The following is a 21,576-nucleotide window of genomic DNA, read 5'->3' as shown; positions in this document are numbered from 1 at the left end:
TGATCTTGGTAATTTATAAATATCAGTTATCAATTTCATTGATGTGACCCGATTATTTATTTTGAAGTTATATAGTTGAATTATTATTTACAGTTGATAATTACATCAGACATATTCAGAGAACTATGTTGAGTTAGCCTTGTTCCATAAACAGGTGATTAATTGATAATCAATTATGTTTTTACTATAGATAAATGTAACATAAAATAGTTGCATTTGAATGTATATATTTATTCAGCAATATTGTACATGGATAATTTTCATTATCAGAATTAATGATTTTATATTTTATGCAGTCAAGGGGAATAACTTGTAAAGTAATTTGAACTAGTGCAAGAGTTATCTTTCTTCTATTGTGCATATATTCCCTTGCAAGCTTATTGTTAAACTTTTATGCTGACTATTGTTTATTCCTATTACAGGGCTATATTTTTATTATTCTACATACTACTTCACCTGTATATATCATCGATCCATCCATATCAACACTTGAATGATGTAATAAATGATGAACCCACAAGTGGCGACTTATTCTTATTTATAAGTAAAGGACCACTATTACATTTATAAACACTCTCAGACTGATGGTATTTCAAAGCATTTTATAATAGAAAAGGATTTACTTAATTTTTCGAAAATCATATAATTTGATAAGCAGTTATTTTAAATAAGTGAAGATTGCTTTGAAGTCTTTCGAAAAGGGGCATTTTTGAATATGATTGGAAAAAATAAAGACTAAGCATATCAATAACTGCCGTGATGGAAAAATGCATTTAATCACTCGGAATTGAAAATTAATTAAAAACTACTTTTCAAGCAGGGGGTCGCCCGCGTGGCGCAGTGGTTAGAGCGTCTGCTCTAGAGTCGCGAAGTAAAGAGGCAATCCTTACGTCGCGGGTTCGAATCCCACTGCGGGACGTGGAGGTCGGTCCTATGGATGAGACCGTATAAACCGAGGTCCCGTGTCGCAGTAGGTGCTGGCACGAAAAAGATTCCCCCCTGCTCAATGGCCCTGAGTGCAGAGTATAGGACAAAATTTGCAGCTCTCCACCGGCAAATGGTGGCGTCTCCATATGAGTGAAAAATTCTCGAGAGGGACGTTAAACAATATACAATCAATCAATCAATCAAGCATGTGATATTTTTAATGAGTAAAAACTGGAAATAATACCTCAAAGACGGGACAAGGTTATAAACAGGACAACTTCCGTTTTTACATATACCGATACAAAAACATGAAAATTATATTTATTCATATGCTGAGTATTATGCTCATACGTGTTTGTTATGCATTCAGTTCCATTGAATCTGAGGCTAATGTGAGTCGGCTACCTTAAAGTTAACATTTGTAATTTCTATGGTCGTTATAATGACCTTCACGTATACCGTAAATCTGGAAATTCTTATGTCGATTTTATTTTGCGAATCTTGGTCAAAAACCTGTTGATTCATTTTTACGTTTCAAAATTTTGCGAACTCGCAAATAAATTATCTACAACAAAAAATTCCAGATTTACTTTCATAAGGTCGTATTTTGGCTTTTTTTTTCATACCAATTGCTAGGCCCTTTTTATACTAAGTTTGACTTTGGAATGTTCGCTCTATCTGATCAACACATAGCTCATGGCATGTGTGACCTGTCAACAGCTAGGGGATGCTACCTCCTCCTAGGCACCTGACCCCTTTTGAATTTTTCCAGGGGTCGAGTGTGTTCTGTCCTCTTCACAGTTTTGTATTGTTCATAGATTTCTGGTAAATCGATTTTTGTTCGTTATCTTCGACCTGTTCATTTAATATTGTCTATGTTGTGTTCTATATTAGATACTAGTATTTGTTGTGTTCTGTTTTGTATTACCTATAATTTGATTAGTTTTAAGTATATATAAGAAATTAGCTGTGTTGTTTTTTTTAATTGATTTGTATGGGCGACAACAAAATCATTGTAAATATTTTTTAACGACCTTTATCTTTTTTTAAGGAAAAACTACTTTATAAATGTTTACAAATTTATTATGGAGAAACCGCAACTATAATTGTTAACAACAAAATAACAATTTTAACAAAAACACCTTGAAAAGTAAAAACACAATTACGAATATTTAACATTTAAAATTTGATCATGTAATAATTGAGTTGGGTTAACTTTAAAAATATTAATGAAAAAAATTTGTAATATTAAAATAAGATAACATACATATTGCTAATATATCATTATTGAACTATGTACATTGAAAGAAAACAAGTTTTAAAAGTTTACGAATTAATTTTGAAGAAACTGCAACCAATGATTTTATAGCACGCACATATATTATATTCCCCAGAACAAATTTGAATGACGATGCCATAACTTGTTGACTTTCTTGGTACCCATGTTACTTATCCAAATGTGGTCAGCATCTGTTTTGCAACTGGAATTAAAGTTAACGTTTGCCAAAATTTTAATTTCACACTTTGTAAACTCAATATGTTTGGCAATTTCTGATTTACTCAACTAGTTTTAAGATTGTTTTTTAAGAACAACACTGACCACATACAGAATTTACAATATGTATGTATTACGCTATCATGGTATGTGAGCAATCTTTACTTGATAAGTACAAAGTAAAAGTCACACAATAACAATAAATGGATGATAATATGAAGCAATACAAAAGATGAAATACACAATGTAATACAAAAATTCTATATTTTACTAAACACCAATTTCAAAAATTAAATCATGCATAAATAAAACAAGTTGACCATGGGCCACAACGCTCACCTGAATATCTATGTCTTAGACAGCAGATTTGTGTTTCCTATTTAAAACCTTTGTGATATTGTGGCATCACCCAACACATGGGGCCATGATTTGAAAAAAGTGATTAAACACAACCTGAGGATGCCTTCTTATAAATATGTACTAAACTTGAAATTGTTATTCTTTAAAAGAAAATCTTAAGAATTTTTCTCCATGTATTACTTTGTAATTCTCTGATTACCCATTGAGGCCATTGACTTCGCAAAGGGTACTAATGTCGACAAATTTTAATTAAAATTAATTTAAATCCATGCTACCTAAGAATGCTTTCATAAAAGTATGACTATTCATGGCTCTGGTGGTCTTGAAAAGTTTTTACCCTAAAATTCTTATGTAATATTTCGATCACCCATTTTGGCAAAACATTATACCTGGGATTCATGATATTTAAGCAATTTTGATTCTAAATCATTTGAATATGCTTCTATAGACATTTGAGTAATCATAACCTTTTTTAAAGAATATTTTAAAGAGTTTTTCTGTATATTTCTATGTAAAGTTTTGTTCCTCCTTTGTGACCCTACTCTTTCCTGGGGGTCATGTTTCGTACAAACTTGAATCTGCACTACATGAAAATCCTTTCATCCTTTCTTGTCCAGTAGATCTTCCTAAGGTTTTAATAGATGCCATTTAATTTTTCTTTTACTCTTAATGATCTCCCATTATAAGTGGATTAAGCCTTTACTGAACAACTTTAAATTCAATCTGATGATGTATTGTTGGTTTACTTAAAATAAGGTCTGTGATTCTTGAGAAGAATTGTAAAATATGTAAAGTTGTCAAGCAGATGGACAGCTAGACAAAAAGAGAAACACTAGAAAAATTATGATCAGAAAAGCTTACTTGAGCTTCGAGCTCCAATAAGCTAAAAATTTTTGATATTTTGTCGCAAAAAGGGAATGTTCACTGGAAATAGCATCAGGTACTTTTTAGATGGAATTTAGGTTTTCCTCTTCTCTAGCTCTTCAAAGAGATGCTAATTCTCACCGTAAAATCAATATATCATACACAGTTTTTCAAAGCACATACATGTATAATTTTTACACATTACTCTAAGTATAATAATAATAAAAACAGTCGTAACTACCATCATTGTACAAAATTTTGTCAATCATATAAAAAAAATATGCATAATATACATATATATATAATCGGAAAAAAAGTCCCAACATGTATAAGTAGAAAAAGGAATGTATATCAAGAAGTTGATTTCTATATGTCTTTCTTTCCTGTTAATCATTTTAAAATCATTTTCATGATTGAAAAATTCAACTATATTTATCACATACCTTTCAGAATCTCCAATTATAACTCTTATGAAAATTCTACAAATTAATTCCCAGCTGCCACAAATATAAATTCCGAGCTGCCTTAAATATAAATTCCGAGCCGCCACAAACAAAAAAAATCTGCTTAGTAATTCATCGTTGACAAGTAAAGTGAAAATGTCAATAAATGAAAATGGTATTTTTTTTAAAAAAATTTATGGAATGAAAACGGTGCATTCCAAGTTTTCACATTTTACGAGGGCCGTTCAATAATTACGAGGACTTGCTGCACAGAAAAAAAAATATTTGACGACATAATCGGGCAAAATGTTGCGCATAATATAAAAGAATCTTTACTTATATGGTCTACAAAATTTTATATCAAAATGTTGTAAATTGGTAATTTTGAGTGATTTTTCAAGACATATCATTTAGTCACGGAGCAGCAAAATCTTCGACGTCACAGACATTATAGAAAAATATGTGATTGAGCTTTCATTTTCTCAACATTTTCCCAAGAGTACCTGTACATTTTGAGTCATCTTATCTATTCCACATCAAAACATCATTTCTCGTCAAGCTTAAAATCTATTAAACAAGCAGGATATTCTTTTTGTTTGAAAACCAAAAACTGCAGGTATTTATGAGGTATAGTGTGATGTTGATGACTCTCAATCACGTTCTTTACATTCCAGATAAAGTTTTCGTCCATAATCCTCTTCACGTACTCCCGTATAGCCGTTTTACAGAGGTCTTATGGTCTAAAATTCCTATTTACTTTTACTACATGTTTTATTATGCATATTTTGGATCTCGAGCATTATACACAATTTAACTAAAGTGTGGCGCTCCGTCAAGTCACGATTACCTCTATGAGTAAATATTATATAAGAAGATTATTTTCGTAGTTTTCATTGGCCGAAAGGACGTCACGTGATATTCCTCAATTTACGATAGCGACGCGAAAGCGCGTCCATGGAAAAAGATATCGCACGACATAGCGTTCGGTTGCACTAAAGTTACGTAGGACCTGACGTCATAATGTAAGAAGCGTGTTTTTAACCTTTGTGACGTAATGACAGCCGAGTCCGTTCAGTTAGGACTGTATAGTGCATTCAATTTAAGTGATTATATAATATAACTTTTATGGACTTTAGTGAACGGTCAATATGTGGTTATAAGGACTCATGGCAATTGATATTGACCTCAGATTCAGAAAATGATAGCGACCTTGCAGGCTCGGTCGCTATCACTTTCCGTGTCTTCGGTCAATATCAATTGCCATGAGTCCTTATAACCACATATCGACCTACACTGAAGTCCATAATTGTATAAAAAAAGCACAGTTTGCGTAAATTTTGAACGGCCCGCGTACTACTGCTGCTACTTATTCATGTTTCAATCAATATATTTCAATATATTGCAATAAATTAAAAGTTCGGTATGCAAAAGTCATCTATATATAATTCAATGAACTGAAAAAAATTCATAAAATGTCTATATTTGTATGGCAATAGAAACAGCAGGCCATTAAGCATTACATGTAATAGAGTGCAAGAATGAAAAAAAAATTGCCAACATTTGAAAAAACTGCAGGATTTTAAACAAAGTATTTCTTCCTGCTAAACGCATAGTGTAGGATATATAAATGGAATTGTTCTTCTGTCATTGGTAGTAAAAATTCAATTTCCAGCGTTTAAAATGCGTGGGATTTCAAAAAGGGTTATAATTATGGTATATTTACAGTTTTAACGACGGTCATCAAAAAATTATCAGATCAGAAACACATCGTCAATCCTATACAGTTAAAAAAATGAAATTTCACTTTAGAATCCAATACTTAAGACTACAACGATGTGTCATCTTATGCAGTCTGAAAAAAGTATATTGCATGAACAGTTGATAATTCTATTAGTTATCCAGGTTCAATCAAGGGTGTGCGGGGATTTACCCCGGGTTTTATTCCATGTGTTGGAATCATTAAATCCCCGTACACCCTTGATTGAACCTGGATAACGAATTTATTTCCTTTGTACCAATAAAAATGCTTTGTAAACATCAGAATGTGTCTCAATCTATCGATTAGATATCTACGTACTGAGAAAGTATGCATTGTGACGTCACGTTTTATTTTATTTACACCCGGCTCAAGTCGGGTGCACGGATATTTACACCCGAATTTGTAACCAATCAAAGCTCGTGTTACAAGCTAGATAGGAAATAATACTTTTTATAGCCAAGTGGGGCTGTTACATGGAAATACCCACAGCATTTACGTTCGATGATTTTTAAAACTGATGAAATTAACAACTGATTTTGTTTCATAAAAATTAATCAATGCATGTTACAAACAAATTTATTTTTAATCAGGAAAGGATATTTGTAAGCCAATTAAGCTGTTAGCAGAAAAGAAAGAAGTCCTTGTTGTCGTGTATGATTCAGGACAACCTTCTCGGTCTTGAAATGCCTCGGCTTCCATATTTCAGATATTTCTCGACCTCGGTGGTTATCCTACATCACTCACGATAATGCAGACTTTATTTCTTAAGTGATGCACACATGCAGTATACTCAAGTCATTAGAAAAATTAGCAAACATTGAAATAAATGTTAAATATCATTTCCTCCTAAATTCTCAATTTCAATACATTAGTTTGCTGATTTTTGTACAAAAACGTTGTTTCATAAAAAAAAAACAAGAATATTTCTTTGGAACAGACTCAAGGGCGATTGAAGTGTACTAAACCAACATTTTTCTGCAATATAGGAATATCACGTCAAACTGAAAGTGACACTTTATAATCCTTATTTAGAAGATTCGTGATTATTTTCTTACCAAACTAACTTTTGTAAAGAAAAATAAAAAACATATGAAGATAACAGACAGTATAACAGTATTCAAGATAAAAAAAATCATTAAACAATACAAAATAGGAGCAGAGCAAACATGGACCTCCAAAACATCGTAGGAAGGATCAGGTGCCATGGAAGAGTAAGAATCTCTTGCCGGCCGGTCACACCTACCGTGTGCTCCTTGTCATAATCGAAATATAAAACATAGTATGAAAAACGTCAATCAGCAGTTGACTTCATAATTGTATCTGCTGACAAGGTCATTGTATCTGTCATAGACCTTATAATGACTTTAAAGGAGACAGCCGAAATTCTTGTTTCATCAACTTTTTTGTCATTAATCTACCTCGTTTTAGAAATTGTCCATACATAGAGCATGCTATTGCATATCGAATCAACTGAGATAAATAAACTCTGTATGCATGCAGGTGATAAATGTATAAAAGTCAGCATGTTTATCATAGAACTTGGTTGCAAAATTACCATGAATGTCTTTTTCAAGTAAAACATCCAAGTATTAACAGATCTGTCATACTCTTTTATTTCAAGCTCATCAGGATATATCGTATCGACATAGGAATGGAAATTCCCATTGTTAATTGAAATGCGTCGTAGATATATCTAAATGTCGAGTTGAAGGCCTAGTGTTTTCTTCTTTTACGCATTTGCACAAAGTTTGCTTTATATGAATACAAAAATGGGTCTACTAATAACGGAGCGCATTTGGTACCATGGAAATTCCAATAAATTGGTCGAAAACCTGGTCTCCAAAAACCAAATAGATACTGTCAATCAGAAACTCAAGCATCTTTTTCATGTCCACTTCAGAGTATTTGTGTGTGCAATCAGAATCTGTTTAGCAAAATATTTTGCAAATGACCAAAACAAGATAAGTAAATTCTGAAAGACCCCACAAATCAGGAGCCAGAAAGGGCCTTAGCCAATCTTGTCTTTTTTCACATTTACCTCATTTCACTATAAAACCTTGACACCCGTCTTAACTTCTGAATTGAATAAAACTTGTAAAACAGAAATATAAAACAACTTTCGAACAAATTTACTTTAAAAACGTTTTTTTTTTTCATTGATCAGGAATTCGAACTTTTTGTCGTCAATAACTTGAGTAAATGTTAGACAATATCATCATATTTTTCAAAGGATAAAGTATTACTGATATCACTTTTCGATATCATGTACACTAAGTACATGTAAATTCAAATACTGCACTTATCCTACGCTTAATTTATTTGATATTCAATAGACATTTTTCTTGTCAATAAGACTTTTTTAAATGTTTAAAATTTTGAAATAAATTTAAAGTCTTCTTAACATGTGCATAATAAATCAGGAAACCGAGGGAACTAAGCAACCTTAATTAACCCCTTCTCTACCGCATCGGTCAATATGACCGATAGCGCGTTAAAACACGACATTGCGATAACAGGACCTCTGTATACTTTTAATAATAGCATTAAGGTATATAAATTATATATCATCTTTTAGGAAATTTTCTCTACTTTCAGACCCTGTGAAAATTTCGAGCCTTATTAATCGGTAATGAATAGATTTTACATTTTGAAGACATTCATGACTTTTTGAAAATGACGCAATTTTCCAAAGCAAGGACGAATATCCTGACGATAGGTATATTTTTTCCTGATTAAATCATTTAAATAAAATTAATATATTTAAAAAGGATATTTTCTCTGCTTTTAAAATATGTAAAAATTATTGCTTTTACTTTTAAATATTTTGTAAAAACAAGAATTTTCTTCCACGCATGTGATTTTTCTGGGTTTTATTCGTAATATTTAAATTAAACGCAGTTTTACCTTTATTTCTGTGTTGAAATATGGAAAACAAAATACATCTGGTATAAGTAGAGAAAATTTCCATTTCAACAAGCCTTCACTGGTCTCTTTATTTTCTGTATTTTCTGAATTACCATAGTTTGAATTTTGAACCTCCGCGTAATTTTTGTAGAAAATTTGAATGTAGTCAATATTTAACGTCAAGGTCGTTTTCGTTGCGCCTCGTTCGGAACAACATGTTTAGTACTATTATATTTAATTAAATATTTTTATTTAAATAGATGCATTATTTAAAAAAAATGGTTTAAAATAACAGTAATTATCTTTACACCTTTAGAGAAATATAGTACATATGTATTTTTGTTTATATATGCAATGTGCAATAAGTTCATTCAGTGTTGATAAAAAAAAATGTTTGATTCCTAAAGGTCTACGTCAAAAAAATCAGATTTATTGCTGTTTGCTTTAAAATATATTCTTAATATAAAATACAATTAAACATATACTGACATGAAATTTTAAAAACTTTGAAACACAATGATTTAATACAAAATCTCGCATTTACACGACTCATTACGGTATGAGTTGATTTTATTTGAGATTAACACGTGTTTCCGCTGTAGCAGTAAACAACAACAGGCTATTGAACAGCATCATGAGCATGGATTTTTATGATTATTTTACGATGGAGAACACGTCAATTCATCAGATATGACGGGTCTTTTCTTTGGCATGATGTGAGTAAGTATTGATTGAAAAGTTTAAAAGTATTTTAGAGTACATTGACTGAAATGAAACGACATTATAGACTACCAAGGACCTATATACTATAGTAGTAGACTGGACCCTGTCTACACATGTGTAGCGGGTATTCCCGGCATATGATGGAAAACACTCAGTTGTAGTTTTAACGTTTATTATGATGACATCTTAGTTGATTAATACGGACAATAATGGAAATAATGAGTGGAAATATTGGAAGTCCTGCAATATACAAATTGCGTCATAAAAATATGTACAAAATAGTATTTCAATTAAACATTCCGATTATAAAAAATATAACAAATTATCTGTCTTCCCTTTCCACAATTAATTATCAACATTTACTATGATAACACATAAATATACTTTACACATGATATAAGGGAGTTAACTCTTATAACACAATTACACTTTAAAATCTTGTGAAGAGTTATCTTTCTTTGATATTTCTTTACAAATCATAAAAATATATATACAGATAGACATACCAATTTATGGAACTGAAATTTTTCCAATTCAACTATACATTTCTTTATTTTATGGTGTTACCTATGTACAATAAATGTAATAATAAGGACTTGCTCTATACAAATACCTTTCTCAAACTAAATAATTATTTAGATTATCTTATTACCAAAATCTTCACTTTAAACTATTTTCAGGTTTATATACTATTTAATTTATTGGAAAACTTCATCAGATTTATCAATATCTGAATAAATAGACAGATAACTCATAATGTAACAATTAAAAGTAAAATATCTTGTTTTCCACATTTTTAACATAATATTATAGAAAACATATTTAATAGCATAAAACAAGTAAAAACTTACATTTCAAGAATTGTCTTAGGTCTCAAGGTCTTAGGAAATAAATTATTTCAACAGCAAAACAAACTAGGTCTTCTCCATTAGAAGTCAGAATTTCAGAGCTTAAACTGAATAAAACTCACTACCCCACAAAGACTAAATATCCAACCAATGAAAACCGAGTATTTCAAACCTTGACCAGTAGATGTGTGTGTGGTCATGTAAAAGTGTATGTACAGGTGTGGATCCAAAGGGGTGTATAACTATAGCACTAAATAATCAAGTTAGTAAAGAAGGAAAAGAATAAACTTTAACGGAAAACTATCATTTATAACTTATTTAATACTTTATTTAATTTATATTAATTTATATTTAATATTTATTTTATATCATTAAAAATCACTTAACTTTTATTATTTTAAATAAAAGTACCTCTACTACACATGTACATGTGATATGAAGCCGTTCGCTGGTTTGACATCGTCGGTAACCCAAAAATGATACTTTTCGGTTCTTTCAAAGATCACAAAAACTTTTTTTTTCCGATGACAAAATTGTTTACAATACAATGTCACTGTTTTCTCAATATGGAATCTGAATACTGTGTTGACTGATCAATAAAATATTTTTGTTCGATGTACTCTGTCCCCTCCGATCCACATTTTCAAGATGGGTAGGTAGGTGGTTAATTTTCGTGTGGTTTACACTGCTGAAAAATTGATAACTGTCATAAAATCACAGATTTCTTAGCAGTACACATTTGACATGTTTGTTAGCTACACAAGTTTATTGTTATAAAAACTTTCAGTCAAAAAGCATCCTATAGAAATTATACATCTTTGCTTTAAAATGAAACAATTTTAGTAAATTTAAAAAGAAAAATAAAAGTTTACAGTGCTGAAAAAATTATTGGCGTGGATAAGTATGATTGCTTCTCATTGTGTTGAACTGTTACCAATCAGTTATCCTGTTGGCCATAACTGACCTCCTTTATAATTTCATTCAAGAAATAACTGTGTGGTCACTCATCAATAGCCCCCAAACTTTAAAAAATTTGAATACAAAGTCTCTCAAGGAGACACAATTTGGTGAGTGATTTTTACATGCATTGTATTCAGAAGAGTTCAAAGTTTAATATTTCCACTGCAACAAGGTGCGACTTTTTGCACATGCTGAAAAAATAAAACATTTGAGAAAAAATTGTGATAAAATAGCTTAATTAAGCTATTCTGAATAGCTTAATAAAGCTATATAGCTAAATCAAGCTATATAGCTTAATCAAGACATTGTGCCGGACCTGTCAGAGTACATCAAACAAATCAATTTTTGTATTGTGGGCCGGAACATCCAAACCGTGTTTTGCGATGATGGATTCCAATAAGTTTGACTTATTTTTGTGTTGTTTTTGAAGTGGGTAAGTTTTCTTGACCACCTCTAAGTACATTCAAAGAAAAATGAAACATGACATAATTAACACAAATACATAAATTTTTTTTAGCACATGTAGTGTGCTGGTACCATTTAGGCTTCAGAACTTTCATCTATGAAGACCCACTTGCTAATCCCACCAATGGCCACCATGCACAGAAAAGACCATGATGTGGAGAACATAGGTGCTTAGTTATTAGTAAGTCAATTTTATTGCAGTCAAAATTCCTCATTGCCACTGGACGGCTATTTGTCAACACTCTCAGGTACATGAGTAGCCGGACTGGCGCAGTGGTTAGAGCCTCTGCCCTATAGTCACGAAGTAAGGAGTTGATCCTTACATCGCATGTTCGAATCTTACTATGAGACATGGAGACCTGTTCTTCTGATGAGACACTATAAAAATATCTTATCTTATATTATACTTATATAACCCAATTAAGGTCCCTTGTCGCAGTAGGTGCTGGCATGAAAAAGATCCCTCACAGCTGAATAGCTGTAAGTGCTGAGTGTAGAACAAAATTTGCATCTGTCCACCGACAAGTGGTGGCGTCTCCATCTGAGAGAGAAATTCTTGAGAGAGACATTTAATAACATACAAACAAGCCCATATATATATAAACACCTTGTCCCAGGGATTTTTCTCTGAAGTAACAGTTTTCAGTCCAACATGCCCTTTCTCTAACAACCCTGACAACAGAAACTAAAAAAGGATACTTCATGCATTTGATAAAATTAATGGTTAATTATGCTATTTTTTAAAATTTATAATTGATTAACCTTGATTGTTTAGTATAAGGCTTGCAATATTTCAGTCATAATACATTGACTTCCACAAACCATTTAACTACAAGTATGACAAAATATGACATATATAATATAATATATATGATATGCTTTATAAAGACTTTTTAACAATATTATATAAGGAAAGTTATATCAATGTGCCAATTGTAGATTTCTGTATAAACTGAATTATCTGATTAAAACTACATATTCGATTAGAAAAGCTTTTCAAAACTTTTTTTTAAAATTTGTTACAGGAGTCGGGACAGAATACATTTAGAAACTGATCATGCCACGGTCAAATCAAAGGAGTTCCCTCGGTCTTTCAGAGAGATGGCAGAGAGTTCATTCAACATGAAGATGATGTGCACATAATGTAATATGGAATCTAAAGTTAGAGATAAAAACCTGCAAGCTTACTAGCAAATAAGCCTATCTGCTTGATAATTATTCTTTGCCGGATACTTCACTTTTAGGAATGCTCTTTATTTCTATCAATGATGCAAGTGGTTATTCAAGATCATGTCATGTGATATAAGGAATTCTGACTTTTGACAGCATAAGTCAAGGGTTTGTGAGAAGAGTAGCAAATACTAAAGAAATCCTTGGATACTGAAATTCAGTCATTGTATGCCACATAAACTGGATGAGTGAAAGATTGTAGCTGAAGTTCTGTGCTTGTCCATCTTTGCTGTTTTTTCATATGCTTATAAAATGACAAAAGTTGTTTTAACAAGTGACCCAGTAAAGAGTTGAAAATGTAAAATAATTCTTGTAAGAAAAGAAAAATTGTAAATGTTTTCTTATACAATGTATTCTAGATGACAAAGAATGTGTTTGACTAAGTTTTTGAAAATGACAAAATAATAAGTTCTCTTTTGTGTAATTAAAAAATGATACTGGTTGCAATACATTTTTACCTTAATATGATTTTAATAGTATTTGTCACTAAGATTGAAATACTTGAGAACACATCTTACAATTTTTGTTCCAGTTTACTTAAGTCAGAGATATATTTTTTTGAATGACAACCAAGATCTGAAAAAAAGAAAAAACAAAGTAAAACAAAACTATTCACTTTTGTGATATCTCTGTTGATTTTGTTGTTTACAATTTTATGTGTCAGTTATTGGACAATATGTCCATAATAATTGAAGCATTTCAAATTTGATATATACTTACAATTTAAGGCAGATATCTGTACTGATATGACCTTGACCCCCAAAGAACAGAAATTTCAGGGTCAATACTTTAGTCTGAAGACAATTATTTGTTGGATGTTTTATACATTATTTTTGACCTTATATCTTACAAACGTTACCATGGAAAACTGTCTAGAATAAGAAGTAAGAAACCTATAAAGCCAAAAAATTGAATATTGTTGTTGCTTAGCAATCATTTAAAGGTCATTTAACACAAATTTGAACAAAAATAATATGTGGATATTGCAATACAGTATGATGCCTTCTAAAGAGTAAATTCAGAATTTTCTTCTTTAGCATCCATTGTTACAAATTTTAGCAAGAAAGATGAAAAGTTTTGGGAAAGATTTCTAAAATTATGCACTTATTTGACCTTTGACCTCCAAAAAAAGTGAATCTGATGAGGTCAAACTTTAAGACAATTATCTGATGTATATTATTTAGTATCATTACCCCACATTTGACTTTACAATGTAATGGAATGCATAAATGTGTGTGGGATGAGCAAAGAACAAGAAATACTGCCTGAAAATTGAAAAATACTCCGTTGCTTAGCAACCTCTTTAAAGTCATTGTTTGCAGAATTGAAAAAAAAAAGTTTATGTGATTAATGTAGTACAGGATAATGCCCTTTTGTGGGTTTATTCTGAATTTCCTATTTCAATGTGTATCACTGTTAATTTTTAACTTGAAAATTAAAATGTGTCAAAAATGCAATAAAATTCTGCACTAATTTGACCTTTGACCTCAATTTCCACTAGCAAGGTCAGTTGTGAGGTACCTGCATAGTTATGAAATATCATCTCCAGAAAATTCCCTACAAAATGGTATACATTATGCCTAGATTACTCTTTGAATAAAAAAGTTATAAATTGATTTATAAGGATATGTCAAAAGGTTTGCAAAAACGCTGAAAATGTGCCGGTAGAGAAAGGGTTAAAAGAAAAATTGCAGTATTTTTTCCAGTTTTTTAAATTTTCGTTGAACTAAAAATCCATGAGGGTCACACTCAACGCTTCAAGAACAGATGTAATTGGAGTGGCAATAGATAAACCCCCACCACCACCAACAATCATACCTATACATTTCAAATCATTGAGATCGCTATACTGAAATACTAGAGCCCCGGAATCCCCCTTTTCAGAAAAGGGCACATTTTGTATTCCACGTATGACAAGTTGTGACATATAAGTGGTTGAAACGCGTTGTTGATCATCGGAGAGTGCGATATTTCGGTATCTGGCAAATATTTCCCCTTCTACCAATTTTCCAAGGGTTAATCCTGATACCATTCCACATTTCAAGACTCCTTCATTCGAATGATCTTGTGATTCTTCCCCAGAACGTATTTTACCACAACAAAACTTTGGAAGTAAACTTCTAGAGAATCCTACAAAAATTGGAATATTTGCTATTATGATGAAAAAATGGTATATCTAACAAAGAAGGCCCTGATATAAAAATAATTTTACAAATATCTTACACAGGAGTACAATTATACAAGAGGCCCACGGGCCTTATAGGTCACCTGAGTATCATGTAACAACTTTCTAGCGATTGTATTTGGTTCGTGTTTTAATCCAAAAGCTATGAAATTCACAAATTTTTAAAGAGGCACCATTGCTTATCAAAGGGCAGATTTCAAAGCATTAATTTATTTTTAGTCAAAGTACCCCCCTGGTACCCCTGACCCAGCGGCACTGAAATTATCTATTTTGAAAGAGGACCCTTTTTTTCATTATAAGGCCAGCATTTTTTTATGCTTAGGCTTAGTTATGAACATAAGAATAAAAAGTCCCGAAGGAGAAGAAAATAAATTTTTTTTTAATAAATCAATTATTATCATTTGTACATTCTTTTTTATGCTATCCTAATAGGCTCCTTACCACTGTACACACAATGCTTACAAATAGGAAAGTAGAACATTTAATTGCTTATTTCATCTGCCAGTTTGGGTCAAGCGACGCTCGTAACTGCGAGCTCTAATGACAACGCCTGGGTGAAGAGAAAATTCGGACTACTGCACATTCATTCTTTAGAATTTTTTGCCGCAGTAATTATGACCCATAATGCATCACTTAGCAAAGTTGCGCTCTCGCGAGAATGACGGCAAATGTTCAACAAAAAGTTAATCGCCTTGATTGAATGGATACATATTGAAGATAAATTGTAAACGTAACTTTTTTCATCAACTTTCAGCACTGTTCAGTTTTTACTTGGTATTTGTAACTTACATATGACGTCATGTGACGTCAGAGTCTAGACGCACCAAATGTCACGTGCAGTGTGACTATCCCGATCTAAATTAAAACAATAGAAGAGTTTGCGCTCGCTCTAACGGTCGCACCGTCAACATATTATAAATTTTGTGATGTTGATCAAAATATATTTTAAAAAATCAAATCTTTAAAAGTCTTTCAACATATCTTCATTTTTTAATACGTGTAGACATTGTTCTAAAATTTTCTTGATGCATAAAATTATAATTCCTATCATAAAACAGACAGGGAGTATTGGGGAGTAGGGTGAATATTCTTCAATTAAATGTGATATAATTTTTCTGGCTGATACAAATGATACTACATGTATATGCCTGTATATATTTGTATATTCTTGCCTTTTAATAGTTCATTTTTTTTCTTCAGGTTATTGTTTATTTCTTCCTCCAATGGACTTAACTTCTCCCATAGTTTTATTCATTACATCTGATGCATAAGCAACCTTTCTCTGAAGAATGATACTGTAAGCTACAACAGAGACCTAAACAATGTCGCTGGCAATATGCAATAGCTATCACGGGCAGTTTAAAACCTGGGGGAGGAAAATAATTTACAGACAGATACTTTTGAAACGAATACATAATTATCTCACCAGCATGTCATTGTGCTACGTCAAGTCGTCAGCATTTTATTTGTCCTTTGAACGGGTGAAACGTTTTGAATGGCACTCTTATCGATGAATTTTACACTAAACCAAGCTATCTTCTCAGATCTAGCTTTATTTACCCGCCGTTTCATCGTAAAACCGAAAGTGCGAGTTCGTAGATTTGAAATCTTGATCCCGACTTAAATTTGACATCGGAAAGAATTTTTTAAAATCTTTTTCTGAAAATTCAAAACCTTGAGCGGAGGGTTTGTAAAACTGAAAAAAAAATAAATCCTGGCCTTAAATACGTAATTAGATCATTAGCACATTAACCAGGAGCAAAGGATAAGATGTTCACAGAATTCATGCATTTCACTATATAATCATTGGAGCCCCACCCTAAAACAAGAACCCCTGACCCTGGGGCCATAAAATACACAATTTTGGTAAAGGCACTCTTGCTCATCATAACTATGTACTTAGTTAGTTTATTTAGTACCCAGGAGCAGAGAAGAAGACTTTCAAAGAAATAATGCATTTTCACTACCTACTTATTTAGTCCCACCCTAGCACTAGAACCCCTGACCCCAGGGCCATGAATTTCACAATTTTGGTAGAGGACTCATTGCTGATTGAAGATTTTTAAAGATTGCGATAATTTTAGTGGTTTTGGCCCCACCTCTCAGGCCCTAGGGGGGCAGGGACCCTGAAATTCACAAGTTTTTTCCCCTTCACCCACAAAAAGCTGTATACAAAATTTGGTTAAAATTGGTTTCGTGGTTTCAGAGAAGAAGCTGAAAATGTTCAAATGTTATCACACAACGGACGCCAACGGACAAGCACGGATGGCAATAAGTCACCTGAGTGACTCAGGTGACCTAATAAGAGAGAAATATGATTAAACCAAATCAAGTAAGAATGAAAACTACAGACATGTAGCATAGTAGTACAGGACTTGATTTCTTTTTACTAATTAAGTCACCTTTGCGCCTTAAAATTTTTATTGTCGCCAAATATTAAATTAACGTATTTATTGTAATAATTCTAATAACAGGCTAAAATTTCTAATTCTAAGCCATATTTTAGAGATCATATAGAGGCTTGTTATAACCTGGAGAAGCTTCACAAGCAGCACACTTGCGCTTGCTGTTTAAGGCTTTTTTTTTTATTTCTGAGCAATGAAGGGTTGTTCAGGATAACTCTACATTAGAAAAGTGTGTATATTCTTCATAATTTTTCGTGAGGTGAGAAAAAAATGTTTTTTTTTCTTATTGTGGATATTTGAAAGAATTCTTGAACCATCTATTTTAATCTTTTCATTAATTTCACACCAGAAGTATCTAACTATTATAAAAATTCATTAAGTGACATTACATACATGTATTAAACAATCAGTTATATACACACAAAAACTGAAAAAAAGAAAAATGAAACGATTGTGATAAAATAATACCGAGTCTTTTCAATCTTGCCGTCGTCAGATCTGCGAGTAATGCTTTCTTTGGAATCCGATTTGTCAATTTGACAACTGCTGCATCAACACTAACTCCGTCTACAATGGCAGAGGAAGGAAAAACTGACTTAAAAACATTACCACATCTTTGTGACCCTTCGTACCATACGGATGGCTGAACAACAGGATATTGCAAATTAGATGCATTTCTCAACATTTCATCTACCGAATGCAAAACATGGGCACATGTTATGAATCCAATTTCACCATCATTCAACTGGACGAATCCACCAAGTGTTCCATGTCCATCTCCGCCTGTCAATTTAGAATTATATACATTTAGATACTTCAATAACAAAATTTCATGCAAAATGGTGCATCTAAAATTGATGTTACATTAATCTTTTTATATATCATTCATTTCATCCCAACTTTAAAAAACAATACAATGATTTTGCTACAATTTATTATGAACTGATTCAAAGGGGATATACTATATTAAATCACATTCCATCCCATCGTTAACCCCTTCCCCGCAGTCACGCATTTTAACGCATATACCATTTCGAATTTCTAACGCAAAATCACGCATATACTGTATCCCGGCAATCAAGAATTTTATAACGTTCATTTAATCTTAAATTCAAATATTTCGTTCTTATATTATTTATGCTAAACATTTGAGAAACGTGTACCACGCTATAAGGTGCTTGTATGGAAATGGTAAGTTTCTTTTTCAATGACGTGAACATTAAGTGTATGTTGCATAACAGTTCAGTAACAAGTAAATCGGCATCCATATAAAGAACCCGCCAATTCTGCACTCAAAGGAACGAATGGCAGAGGTCAGCGGCTAGGATAAGGCTATCCGAAAAATATCAAACGGTTCAAACTGCAGTAACTCTTCCAAACAACCTTAATATGTCGCCCGTTATGCAAATTATCCCATGTTTCCCACTATTGTTGATACCCTGGCATACTCTCAAAACTAAACAGTGATTCCTTAAATAATAGCGAAAAACTGAAGGTCAAACGCTCCCCTTATCGCCCGTAAACTGAGTAAAATTTATTAATCAGGTTTATTTTTGACATGTACAAGTGATTAACTAGGAAAAATGGAAGATATTCTGTGTGAATCCACAGAAGAAGTAAGTCCTCTAACTGAAGTTTACTGGGGGATTGTATGTAGTTAATCCATTTTTGTATAAACTGCCATAACTCAAAAATAAACCTTTTTATGTTGGTTAGTTAAATTTCTCGTCAAATATTTTCTTAAGAAATAAAAATCACACTTGCCCCTAGCTAACTTTATATGTACCAGAGATCGTGATGAATTGATCTATGTATCAAACTTTTCACAATAATTTTGTTTTGCACTTGTGCAGATGCGATTTTTGTGCAAAGTTTAAGAAAATCATAAATGTCCGTCACGTGATGCTTTATTAAAATACCCGATTAAACTCATCACAAGTTGACTGCAAATTGAAACAAGGATAACGTATTGAAATTAAAATAAAAAGGTATATTTTCGATACATTTTAAGCCTTGGGACAGCCTTATCATAACTGCGTGATCTTTAATTACCTTAATTGACTGCATACAGACGCCCAAGGAACCTAAAGGACATGGAAGTAAGAACCAGATTGGCCATTCCATTAGCTAACTGGGGTTTTAAAACTTTTTCTGAAAGAAGATGTCCTCTCTGTAAGCACAGTTCTGACACAGCTTTAACAGCCCCGTTACAGGCCGCAGCTACAAAGTACTAGGGAATTTGTCCTGTCATACTGACAACTGCATTTATCACATCAATTGCAAAGTTTGCACCAAACAGTAATTTGGGAAAAACAGGAGATCTCCGAAGAAGAGTTAATAATCAGCGTTTGACCATTAGGACTAAAAAACTGAATGAACCCGAAGGAAAATATTTCAACATTGAAGGTCAAAAATTGAAGGAAATGGCAGTTATTGACCACAATTCAAAATGGACAAAAGCTCAGCGAAAAAGCAAGGAAAAGTTCTGGATGCACAGACTGAAATCATTCCTCCTTAATATTATTTACAAACTACACACTTTGCCAGGATGAACTTGAACTATACTAAATCCCAGATTGTTTCAAACAATTTCATTCTCTCTATATAGTGAAAACGTTACCGTTTATTGGCAAAAAAAAAAGTGAGGCTAAAAACAGCATGTATATGAACGGTGGAAAATGGAATAAAAGACGTACACCAAACCTGTTGGTCTTCATGTAGGCTGTGCCAGGATAGGTAAGCGAGGTGAAAGTTTGTTGCAGCTCTTCACATCACAGTGTGTAAAGGTCGCTGAGCATGATTACAAATTTTAAAAGAGTTGAAAGAAAATGTTTCCATCCATATTTACAAACCTACAAAGTTGTGTACAAATGAGCGATACAAAGGAAAAGAATATGATTTTAAATTGTCATGCAGATGCAGGCTGGTTATTTATCCGTTGCGACTGGTACAGTGTAAGTAGACCTTTCCAAAAAATCTCCAAATGAACAAGTTTTCCCCTATCAATCAACGGATATATTGCAAAAATATAAGAGAAAGAAGAGAAATATTGACTCTTACCACTTTCACGTGATATGCTTGCGCCCATTCTTAGGGGATCAAGCTGATCTTTTGAGTTTGCACAAATATCATAGTTGCCATGCAAATGAAAACAACCCTCCCTTATATCCGTAGCGAATCCATCTAATTCTGTAGGAAATTCTTCTTCACCGACGGGAACAACGCCTTTATAGGAACAATATATGGCTATACAAGGTTCAGAAACAGCCTTTTTCTTCTTTGCTTTGTTCCGCTTTATTCGAAATCCCGATGCACGGATCATTTCAAGGTTTGAGTGTTTTTTCATTATTGAATCTGCATTTTCTTTCAGGTACTTGGTGATTTCTTTTATCTTTTCATGACCATAAACTTCATTTTCATCCGTTTCATCCGACACAGTATTTTCCTTCCAAAGTTTATAAACGACAGCAAATTTTTCTCCATCGCATTGGTATTTTTCATTTTCAATAGCTGTCTCACTCTCAATAACGGAAACAATAACTCTTGTCCCTTTTGTCAAATTTTCTGTACTTGAGCAGACATCTCCCATGTATAAATGTCTAATGTTTATTGCTCCATGCTTCTGATGAAACCACTCTTCAAATTTTTGCAAGATGTCTTTTTTTGAAATATCTAAGTACAATTAAGGACAGATAATACAAGAAATTAATGTATGCTTGCATCGATATCAATTTTTATAAGCCTTCTTTGATCATGTTAAAAATCATAATTTTGTTATTAATATTTACAATATTTCTACAATTTACCTTAACAATTTTGTTAAACTATGGATGAAAAAGAAATTTATGCTATTGAGGTTTTTTTTTCAGTTTATTCTATTAAACATACAATGTACCTTAAGATATTTATGATTGATCTTTAGGATTGATCGAAGTTTAAACGAACGAACAATGGAAGGGAAGGGACTAATACTGTGTCTTCTAGAGAAAGATCATTTTTGCTACATGG

General features: G+C 32.3%; 1 protein-coding gene across 1 annotated transcript; it reads right to left on the bottom strand.

The window, feature by feature from the left end:
* Positions 1 to 14,660: 14,660 nt before the first annotated feature.
* On the bottom strand, positions 14,661 to 21,235 carry LOC134241921 (uncharacterized). The gene is made up of 3 exons (XM_062723931.1): positions 20,629 to 21,235; positions 18,037 to 18,351; positions 14,661 to 15,108 (listed from the first exon to the last, which is right to left on the bottom strand). Exons 1-3 carry the CDS (start codon positions 21,155 to 21,157, stop codon positions 14,705 to 14,707), a joined length of 1,248 nt encoding a protein of 415 aa, XP_062579915.1. The 5' UTR covers positions 21,158 to 21,235; the 3' UTR covers positions 14,661 to 14,704.
* Between the last annotated feature and the right edge of the window lie 341 nt (positions 21,236 to 21,576).

Source organism: Saccostrea cucullata, unplaced genomic scaffold (genome assembly GCF_032062105.1).
Source record: "Saccostrea cucullata isolate Sc308-1 unplaced genomic scaffold, CSIRO_AGI_Scuc_v1 ctg2692, whole genome shotgun sequence".
Classification (NCBI taxonomy): Eukaryota; Metazoa; Mollusca; class Bivalvia; order Ostreida; family Ostreidae; genus Saccostrea; species Saccostrea cuccullata.
This window is presented reverse-complemented; position numbering and strand designations above follow the sequence as displayed.